General features: G+C 40.3%; 1 protein-coding gene across 1 annotated transcript; it reads left to right on the forward strand.

Moving 5' to 3' along the window:
- Positions 1–3050: 3050 nt before the first annotated feature.
- On the forward strand, positions 3051–11873 carry LOC134076584 (ribonuclease inhibitor-like). The gene is made up of 3 exons (XM_062531706.1): positions 3051–3227; positions 8016–8186; positions 11693–11873. Exons 1-3 carry the CDS (start codon positions 3109–3111, stop codon positions 11871–11873), a joined length of 471 nt encoding a protein of 156 aa, XP_062387690.1. The 5' UTR covers positions 3051–3108.

The following is an 11873-nucleotide window of genomic DNA, read 5'->3' on the forward strand; positions in this document are numbered from 1 at the left end:
CCAGAGGACTGTGGGAAGCAGTTTCCCAACTACCACTGACCTCTACACAACACGTTGCAGGAGCAGAGCCCACAGCATCATGAAGGACTCCACACACCCCGCATATGGTCTCTTTCAACCCCTCCCCTCAGGCAGGAGGCTGAGGAGCATCCAGAGCAGGACCACCAGGCTCAGAAACAGCTTCTTCCCTGAAGCTGTCAGACTGTTAAATTCCAGCCATGCTCTGCAGTAAACCCGCCCCTGCACATGTCACTAGTGAAATTACGGTTCCACTTCCATATGAACTGGCTCTACTTGCACATGCACTTTTTATCTACTTTTTTATTTTATCTATTTATTTATTGATTGATATTGCACATGCCACTTTGGCACTTAATGTTTTTACTATTATTCTATGGCTTCATACTGGGTCCCTGAGTACTAATTTCGAACCACAAAACATGTAAATGTGAACTGGTACGACAATAAAAATTCCTTGAATCCTTGAATCCTTGAATAAAATAAGCTTCCCAACGATATGTATATTGAGGGCTTTACAAAAACTTTCGGTAAGATAACCGCATCCAAAGTTGCATCCATGGTTTTCCCATCACAATATACCAGAAGAGGAGAAAATCACCTTTTTAAGCAACATGGACAATGGGAATGACTGCTAATGTGTTGAATCTTCACCGGCTTTAACAGGCAAAACGTATATTGTCCCGTGAAATTTGTACTGTATGTCGAATTATGTGGAATTCAACATTTAACCCGTATGTTTGTTTATCACGGATTTTTCTCAAAATAGCATTGTGCGCAAAGCAACTGGTTTTGCCTTGCAGGGTCACAAATGTGATGGGTTATGCAGACAGGATTATGCAGAGAGAGGTAGACTATGCAGAGAGGTCTATCTCTCCTCTTCCCTTTAGTGAAGCATTGAAGAGTTGGCCCTGGGTACAAATGACTACCTCAGTCTATCAGTTGTGCATGGCAGTGAATGTAGTCTCCAACTGATCAAGTTCTTCTGCTGTATGATAGTGCTGTTATTGAAGTAGGGCTGTGCAATTAATCAATTTTAAATCGTAATCGTGATTAGGTGTTTGAATTGATGTTGAAAATGTGATCGTAAAATCGATTTCTCACTTTAACTAGGGTTATTACGGTACCATATGCACCCATATGCACCCAAAATGTAGGTGCACCCATATGTTTCATTGCATCGCCTTTTTATCGCTCTCCTTTCATATAATCTGAATGTATTTATTATTTTTTAACAAGATGTAAAGCTTGTCTTTATTTGAACACACACACACACACACACACACACACACACACACACACACACACACACACACACACACACACATGATGATCAGTCAACTTGAATTAGGGATGGGCATTCGATTAAATTTTCTTAGTTGATCGTCGGGAGAATTAACGATCAACTATTGATTAATCATTTATATTTTTATATGAAAATTAATTATTTACTTAATTTAAAATGCAATGAAAATGCAAAACCACAACGTGTTTGTTGCGTAGTGTGAGTCTTAAAGCAATGAAATCAATTTCACTGTGTGGCAACAATGAAACATTTTACCAGGCAGGGGCAATATTTGACGCCATTCTCAGTTTATTGCGAGTTTCCGTTTTGATTTCGCTCAGTTTCAACCTAGCATCAACTCGAATTTAGCATGGAGATTTATTGAAACCAGCATATCGCATTCCGTTACGACAGACTAGGCTACTATCACCAGACTGGTGTCTCACTACAGCTCCTGCTTCTTCTCTTCGTAGTGAAATTCTACCTGTTTGGTAGGCTAAATAACATTAGCCTACAGGATACACCGATATATTTATTCAAGTGGTAGGCTAGTTTGAGTGTGGCGGTGTCGTACTTTGCTTTGGACAAAGGCTTCTGCTAAATAGCATAACAATACACGTTGTTGTAGTGCTTGCAGCGAACTAAGTCACTTTTCAAATTAAAATGCTCCCATGCCATACTTCACCGTGACCCCTTCATGATTGGCTACTACTGAAATCAAAATGGAAACTCGCAGTTAACTGAGAATGGCGTCAAACATTTCCCCCGGCTGGTAAAATGCTTAATTGTTGCCACGCAGTGAAATTAATATCATTGTTTCAAGACTCTCACGACGCAACGCAACGTACAATAGTTTAATCGATTACAAATGTATGTTATCGACGAAATTCTTAATGATCAATCCTCGATCGTCGATTGTGGAGGGGCTGTGCGTATGTGTGTGTGTGTGTGTGTTTGTGTGTGTGTTTGTGTGTGTGTGTGTGTGTGTGTGTGTGTGTGAGAGACAGAGACAGACGTGTGAGTGACGAGAGGGAGAGCAGGGAATGGAAATTCAGCTTAACGAATGCTGCGTGTTTTTGAATATTGTTTTAAAAAATAAAAGTAATACTAAAAAAAGAATAACGAAACGCAATATGTTACGGCCGGTGCTGAATCTGTGGCGCGTCGCCACAAATTAGTCTATATGTGAGAAACACTGAGTGTAATTCTAAACTCCATAAATATCACTATCAAGAGAAAAGAGAGTAATTCAATACAATTATCCACAGAGAGGTTTGGCTACACATAGTCAATGTGAGTTACTCAGGCACAGGAAGATCATGTTCAAGCTTCACTCCTTGAAACACAGGTAGCTAAAAAACTCAGGTAAAAGGTTCTTGAGAATAGTGTCTCTACCTAGTGGTGACTATGAGGAACTGTCTGACATATTTACGCTTGCCTTTTCATAGCTTTAGTCAGAATATCTTGTCCCTAAGGTAACTTAAACACACCATTTTGCCTTGCAGGGTCACATATTTAGAATATTCACAATTACTTTCATAGTTACAAATAATTTGTAGTTTCAAAACAGACTACAGTACATATACAAAATTTGAAATTGATTCCATACTCTCTGATCTTTCTCTATTTGTGTGTGTGTGTGTGTGTGTGTGTGTGTGTGTGTGTGTGTGTGTGTGTGTCTGTCTGTCTGTCTGTCTGTCTGTCTGTCTGTCTGTCTGTCTGTCTGTCTGTCTGTCTGTCTGTCTTTTAGGCTCAGTAATTGTGGTATCTCAGGTGAAGGTTATGTTTGTCTGGCTCTCACTCTGATGTTAAACCCCTCCTGTGTGAAAGAGCTGGATATGGGCATCAATCATCCTGGAGAATCAGCACAGAAGCTGTTATCTGCTACACTGGAGGATCCTCACCGCAAAGTTGAATCATTTCAGTATGTTCTCTAAAGAAACAGAAATATTATTTTGCAGCCTGGATTGTTTTTATTGATCTAAATTTGAAATATGCATATTGGATTTGTATGTGTTCCTTAATTTATGAAAATTTTGAATACAGGGGACATGTTGCCTGCACTACAGGTACAGTGGAGTCATTCTGTGTCAAATCAGATAAGGTTGTTGTTGCACCGTATCAGATTTTGTTTAAACTTTGTCTATATCAACAATGGGTCCTGAAACCAAGACCTGTGAACAACTTCTGTGCAAATCTTATTGCTTCATATCATTTTTACAGCTTGTTTACAGCATTTTTACAAAAATGTTTACTAAATAGCCTACCCTGCTACATATTTCGTTGTCTTAGATTTTGTTATCTGGTGTTGTACAAGATACTGACAGCACAGTAACTTTCAAAAAAGACCAGAAGGTACAGTATCAGCTAGGGATGGGTATTGATAAGTTTTTATCAATATCGATGGCATTATTGATTCTGCCTATCAATCCAATTCCTTATCAATTCTCTTATCGATTCCCCAAAAATTTAGGTGCACCCACATTTTTCATTGCATCGCCTTTAACGCCAAAAGGTCACCTTTTATCGCTCTCCTTTCATATAATGTGAATGATTTTTTAACAATAAGGCGTAGAAAAAGCTTGTCTTTATTTAAAACACAATAAGGAATATACATATTCTTTATAAATAATTATAAAGATGTATATATAGCCTAGAGTATATATATAATATAATATAATTCTTTATATATTCTAATCTATACTACTGACATTTCGGTAACACTTTACTTGACGGGTTCATTCATAACACATTCATAACAGCTGTCATGAACTGCACATGAAGCATTCATGACTGATTCATGAAACGTGACTCAACATTCATACCAACACTTTCATGAATGTGGAAGACAAAATGACGAAAACTTGTCAAAATAAAAGTCCAACAATCTAGTAATCCATATACAGGGTATTATGAATCCTCTCCAGCGTTTGTAAACATCTCATGGATATTTTATGAAGTCTACTTCAAATGTCACTTTACTATACAAGTTGTGAAGTATTCATCATACTGGGAAGTGAACTTGGCTATTGACCATTTGTGGACCTCTGAATGGTTGGACATTCCTGTTTTATATATCTATTTATAGACAATATTGCATTCTTCAGAGGTTACTATCATAAAATAAACAAACAGACAAACTAAATTCTCCTGGACACTGAACTTCCCCGTTGACTAAGATGTGACATGATCAGGTTGGCTAAAACAAAAAAGACAGCAATGCTCCTTTGCGATTGTTGGACCTTTATTTTGACACGTTTATGATGTTTTTTCTTCCACATTCATGAAAGGGTTGGTATGAATGTTGAGTCATGCTTCATGAAACAGTCATGAATGCTTCATGTGCAGTTCATGACAGCTGTTATGAATGTGTTATGAACGAACCCGTCAAGTAAAGTGTTACCGATATTTCTGATAATCATGACATTCATGACTATTCATATTACAACTCTGCCTCTTTAATTCAGCTGTCGGCTTGAAGCCTCAAATTGTAAACAAAGTAGCATAGTTGGCTAGCTTATTATAGGGCGTATTCACACCAGGAAGGTCCGTTAGTTCACTTATTTGGTCCGGACCAATTTTTTTTTCTTTTTTTCTTTTTTAGTGCGGTTCGCTTTCACACCGTGATTAATTGCAACCGGACCAGAATTTATAAACAAAAGCACATGTGCTAAGGTCGTTCAACCATTGGCTGGTAAACGTGTAGGTGGGGTGAAGAATAGGAAGCCAAAGTCAAAGTTGGCCCACGTAAATACTATGTTTGCGTACTGTACTCGTTATTATCCTAGCAATATAGTTTATACAGTTACAGCTTTGCAGAAGTGCTTGAGCGTCAAGACCGTTTGATGCAAGTTTAACAATATCATGCTCGTAATTTTGCAACGACGAAGACGTGCAACAAAACAGTTGACAAGAGCTCTCGTGTGTGTCCAACATGCTAACAGCAGGCCTACGGAAGACGGAACGGGTAGGAGATGCAAAATCAAATTATTGTTGGCAAAAAAGCGTTAGCCCACTGCTGCTTACAGCTGTTGTGCGTCATGGAGCTATCCTACATTTCCCATAATGCGCAAAAACTACAGGAGCTCGTCAAATCCAAAAAAGGTAGATTTCTGTAACTGGGTCGGATCGAGGTCGGTCTGCTTTCACACCATAAACGAACCGCACCAGAGTTCGATAGGAACCGCTCCGAGACCACCTCCTCAGCTGGGTCTCGGTCCGCTTGTTTGGTCCGCACTAGAGTTCGAGTGATTGTATTCACACCAGTCAAAAAGGTCCGAACTAAGCAAGAAACGAACTTGAGTTTGTTTTAATCGAACTAAACAAGGCAGGTGTGAATACCCCCTGAGTCTTAGAGTTGGAAAACATTGAGATGATCAGTCAACTTGAATGCAAGAGTTTGAATCAAATTTGTGCAGTAGCCTACGCTATGATGCTAACCAAAATTAATTGTAATGTCGCTAGTTGTCTTCTATGCGTCATTGCTTTCACGATTGTGAATGTGCATGTCGAGGGGCGGGTGTCCATTGAGCGCGCACGAGAGAGGGAGAGGGAGAGAGAGCGGGCCAAGGGGGTTACTTCAATACAGTTTGGCAAAGTAACACAAAATTTCAGGAAAACCGGAAAAAGTCCGACGTCATGCAGGCTGAGGGAATCGTTAAGGGAATCGATAACAAAATGGAATTGATAAGTTAAACCCGGTTCCAAGACGGAACCGGCTTTCGATGCCCAACCCTAGTATCAGCTATTATTGGCTACGTATTTCGTTGCTCTGTTTGGTTAGGTATATCCAATGAGTGCAGAGCCATCCCCCCGCCTTGTATTGGTTGAAACACGCCCCATAATTACATCCCAATGGAGCTATATCAGACTCACATTCTTTACAGGTTTTACTTACGGAACCTAAATATTGTGTACACAGACTTTGAGGAAAATCGAAGTTGGTGCTGCAACCATTTTCCTGGATTCTGTCTGATTTCACACAGAATGACTCAGTATAGTGTTTGGAATATACTATAAAGAAAACAACTCTAAATGTGAATAAGAAAACATGAAGAGTGGACACCCAGGAGTAGCCTAAATGGATCAATGTTTTTATAATTTTGGTTAGCAAGACCTGTTACTGTTACTGCATAAAGACTATGTAGTCCTCGCTCTAATTGTAGATGTATAGGTCCCTCATAGACTAAAAAATATTACGGAGTGATTATTTGCACCCGGGTGTAAATAGTGGAATGGAGGCATTTTCTTATTTGCACCCAAACCTGAAATGCGTGCTATCCAACGTAGTGGATAGCACGGACCATCGTGGCTGGAGATGGCCTACCTAAATCTAACAAGTTAGGATTATTAAAACTATATTTGAGATGGGAAAGTGATGCTAAATTTCCACAAACTTTATTCAGTGAACGGGTAAAGCCGTCCGTTTGCAAGCAAAATCAAGAAATACGATCTTTATAGTTTTGTTTACCGTTACCTAGCAACCCCAACAAGTGAGTCAATAATTAGTATTCTCCTGATCAGCCTATACGGGGCGTAGTACAGTGGATAAGTGAATAGGTTACCATGCTGGAAGTGTTGGTTTTGAATCTCAGATGAGATTTTTTTTTTTTTGCCTGCCAAAGTACGCACGATGACTTCTTTTTTCTTAGATGACGTTACCTCGCGGCAAATAAGAGTTTGTGCTTTTTGAACCTGTCAAAGATTGACTGGTTTTATTTCGGTTATGAGTACAGTTAAGTAGAAGTAGGCTTAGTTGTTTGTAGAAAGGTTGTGTTTTGACTTTGAGCCCCCAACGCTGCCTGGAAGGCGCTTAGGCATGGGTTAAGGTTAAGGTTAGGTTAAGGTTAGGGTTAAGGTTAGGTTAAGGTTAGGTTAAGGTTAGGTTAAGGTTAGGGTTAAGGTTAGGAGTAGGATTAAGTGCTTTTAAGTCAAAAGTGGCAGCGCTGCCTGGAAGACAACTCAGAAAACAACTCTTTAAAGTAGCTTGTCTTTGATGAAGCTACCACATGACCACTCATTAGCCTAATATTTGTATAATCACTTCCAAGTAGCCTAATCCAGACATGGCAAAACAGCTAAAAACTGTTCAAAACTAAATTAGGCCTAGCCTACTGTAGAGCTGGTAAATACACAGGCCTATTGACAGAGAACATGGATGTTAGACATCGGGTGTAAATAGTATTGTTGATTATTACACTATTTACACCCGGGTGTAAATAGTAATGTTGATTATTACACTATTTACACCCGGGTGTAAATAGTAATGTTGATTATTACACTATTTACACCCGGGTGTAAATAGTAATGTTGATTATTTGCACCCGGGTGTAAATAGTAATGTTCATTATTTACACCCGGGTGCAAATAGTCTCTGCCAAAATATTATCACAAAGGTACTTTTTTGAAATTTCAAATTTGCACTAACACCAGACAGGTCATTCATTGTCATCATTCTTGAAAGCAAAGCTTTCATTGTATGAATTAAATAACAATTTAATAATTATTTAAGAATTTAATAGACGCTTGCCTACAGGTAACATATGAATAACTAATGTGTCAGCTTATCTACTGTACATGGATAAAAAAAAAAAACTACAGTGTTTTACACTTTAGTCATCCTATGTGCAATTAAAACATTTATTCAGTTTGATTTTTATGAACTTTGCGTAATGTCTTGTTCTGTCATAATTCTGCCAAAACATTGTTGCAGATTTGCTGACTATAAGCTCACATTTAAGTCCTGTGAGATTGTGGCTGCAGTTCTACAATCACCAAACTCCCTGCTACAGCTGGACCTGAGTAATAATGACCTGGGGGATTCTGGAGTTGAACTTCTCTCTAAGGGACTGTCCAGTTCCAATTGCATACTGCAGACATTAAGGTGGGTGGTAGACATCTCTTTACTGACTTAGACTTCCTGACTAGGTAGAGGAACCATGACTACATAACAATAGAATATTGTATTGAAAATGTAGCAGTGCAAAAGTTGTATCTTGCTTATATTATTGCACTGGTGTAGTCAAATAAATCAAGCAATATGGCTAGTGAGAGTGGCATCAGTAACAGATATCACCATTGCTGGCTCATGATTCATTTTATTTTAATAAGACATTTTATTAGTTCAGACATATATATTTTATTAATGCTTATAATTAAAACCACTGTCCAACAAAGTAATTTACAGTAGGCACTGAAGAGGTATCCCGCTGACAGGGAGGATTTTTTTTTGTTAGTTTGATTTTGTTTATGGGGGAGGAGTGGAGTGTTATTTCACTATCTCCGTATCTACATTGTCATCACATACATGTTTACTACAGTGTGTCTCTCTCTCTCTCTCTCTCTCTTTCTCTCTCTCTCTCTCTCAGGCTCACTGATTGCCTCCTCTCAGAGAAGGGTTGTGGTTTTCTGGCTTCAGCTCTGACTTCAAACCCCTCCCATCTAAAAGAGTTGGATCTGAGCTACAACTATCCTGGAGAATCAAGACTGAAGGCATTATCTGCTAGACTGGAGGATTCTGACTCTAAACTGGAGATACTGAGGTATGTTATATTTACACTGAAGAATTTAATCTGAAGCATCTTTGCTTGTAGCCTGACGAGCCAGACCCACATCAAGATGTAGGGTCTGGACACTCACCGTAGACAGGGCTCAATCGGAGGGGTGGGATAAACAGTTGTCTTTCAAATTCCCTCCCCGCGATAAGATAACGCTAAACGAATCATCTTCTTGTTTTCAAATAACAGGATGCGTTACCGTTGCAACTTCTGGTCGCATGTCAGTCACCATTATGTTAAGCCCACCCACCGACTCTATACACGCTGTGATTGGCCCGCTGGTGCTTCGGGTTCTCAGCTCCCTGGCTCTATGGATCGTGCCTAGACTGCCCCGCCAGCCAAATTACATTTGCTGCCGCTAGGGGCGTCTAGATTTCTAGGCTACTTTGCTTGTGGAATTTGTCAGCTTTAGAATGGAGCTCTGTATGGCTTTGGTTAAGTGGGTGGCAGGAAAACACCACTGACGTAGCAACAATCAGTGAAAAGACTGATGACTAGAGAAATGAACAAATGAGTAAGATTAGGAAAATATGCTATATTTGTTTATTTGTCTTAGTTTTTCTGATGACAGAAGTGAAGGTTCATCATAACTTTTTTTTTTTTTTTAAGGTTATTTTTTGGCCTTTTTATGCCTTTAATTGGACAGGACAGTAGAGAATGACAGGAAGCGAGTGGGAGAGAGAGCTGGGGTGGGATCCGGAAAGGACCACGGGGCGGGAATCGAACCCGGGTCGCCGGTGTGCGGTGCAGGTGCCCCAGCCAGTTGCGCCACGGCTGGGGCCCATCATAACTTTTAACTTAGAAACCTGGTACAAAATACAATAACAAAAGATATTCTCCAGTGCCCGTTTTAGCAAACATTTTTAATCATTAATTCATGAGATGTAACTTTATCCTTTCATGAAATCATCCATTAGCCTAGGCACAGTATGATGGGAAGTCTAACATAAATGCATTACTGGCCGTGTTGAAGCTGTTTACAGTTGTTCATCTTCTTCTGAGAACTAGATGAGCTCTTGTGCCGCCACATTGGAACAGGAGGATGCATTTGTAGGTGATTAAGACGGCTAGAAAGAAAGTTTCTTCATTACTTACAGGAGAAATATGGTAGTAGGCTATATTCTGTGGGATTGCATTTCACAGGTGGCACAAACAGCAAGTCAGCAGTGGTGCATGTGTGTGACATTTTGTTTTTCTCACAGAACTGACCATGTGTCTGTAAGCAGAGCACGACCACGTTTGCTGAGATGTAAGTTTTTTATGATATATTTATGATTTGTTCAGTATTTGTGACCATGGTATGCTTAGATGAGCTTATGGGTGTCAGATAGTGTGTGTGTGTGTGTGTGTGTGTGTGTGTATGTATGTGTGTGTGTGTGTGTGTGTGTGTGTGTGTGTGTGTGTGTGTGTGTGTGTGTGTGTGTGTGTGTGTGTGTGTGTGTGTGTGTGTGTGTGTGTGTGTGTGTGTGAGTGAGTGAGTGAGTGAGTGTGTGTGTGTGTGTGTGTGTGTAGGTGCGTGCGTGCATGCGTGTGTGTGTGTGTGTGTGTGTGTGTGTGTGTGTGTGTGTGAAGCTGCCGTCTTGCAGTCGGTTCGCGGGTCACAAGAGGAGTGCGCGAGGAGTACCTCCGTGTCCCCTTGCATGGCTTTGAAACACGCATACCATCTCACTCAAAGTGAGAGGGGGATTTTGCCCGTGTAATTTTAAATGAATTGTTTGGTGTGAAATAAGGGACAATGTGTAACAAATGTTTATTGACAAATGGCATGTTTTGTTACATAATATAATCGTTTGGAGTAATGGTTGCTGCTCTATTCTGAGTTATATTATTGTTTAATGACCTAATAGGAAAGTGATTTTTCCTAATTTCAACCCCTGATTTGGCATCTTATCCGGGGGAGCCTTTCTGCTTTCCACCACGCCGCACGGCTATATTGATCACAGTGTGCATTTTGCATTTTTAGACCTTATATTTTTAGATATTAGACCTATACCTGCTGTTGGATCTAAATAGCCCTACTGATGCCTTAAATGTGATACCTGTCTAAACAATATGCTGTGGTCTAGTCTAGTCACCAACTGATCGTGAACAGATTGAACAAAAAGAAGAATGGATTTGGCGACATTGCGTGACATTTCTTGCGTGTGCGTGAGAGCGATTGATGTTGAAAGCTTGAGTGTCATGCCTGGTGCGTGAGAGTTGGCAACCCTGAAAAAAATTAAAAGCTAGATATTTAAATTGAAATAAAATCGAGTCCGTACCTTTCCGGAAATGTCGCTGCTGCAGCTGGCAACGCTTTAACAACACTTTAATAACATTTCCGGAATAGAATAGAATAGAAGTAGAATAGAAGTTTTATTTGTCATTGCATTGATACAGTGTATGAACACAACGAAATTCAAGGTGCTACTCCCGATCGGTTCTTACTTTAAAAGAATAAATATGTAATAAATAAGTACCAAGACATGAGACATTACACAATTTACCCCCCCCCCCCCTTTCCCTAGCATTTACTACAGACATTTGCCACAAACATTTCTATCACTCACACACACTCAGCATTTGCACACATATAGCAGACAGTGCATGGCACTGATAAAGACATAACAGTTACTCCCTCCCCCTTCCCTCCCTGGCACAAGCACATCCTAGCAGCAGGTTCCAACCTTAATGGCAAGTAGGGTTGGAGGGGGGGGGCAGGTTATGGGATAAGGGGGGTGAGGTATGGCAAGTTCCAGAGGCTATTGTCTGTTCAGTGTCCGTATGGCCCAAGGGAAGAAACTGTTTGTAAGTCTGGTGGTACGTGCCCTCATGGACCTGTAACGTCTCCCAGAGGGGAGCAGGTGAAACAGGTGGTGGACAGGGTGGGAAACATCCTTGAGGATGCATCCTGTCCTGGTAATGCAGCGGTGGTTGGCAAGATCCTCCAAAGGAGGCAGGGGGCAGCCTATGATCTTCTGGGCTGTGCCTATAACCCTCTGCATAGCCCTCCGTTCTGCCGCTGTAGTTCCTGA

The sequence above is a fragment of the Sardina pilchardus genome, chromosome 1, assembly GCF_963854185.1.
Source record: "Sardina pilchardus chromosome 1, fSarPil1.1, whole genome shotgun sequence".
In the NCBI taxonomy this organism is placed as follows: Eukaryota; Metazoa; Chordata; class Actinopteri; order Clupeiformes; family Clupeidae; genus Sardina; species Sardina pilchardus.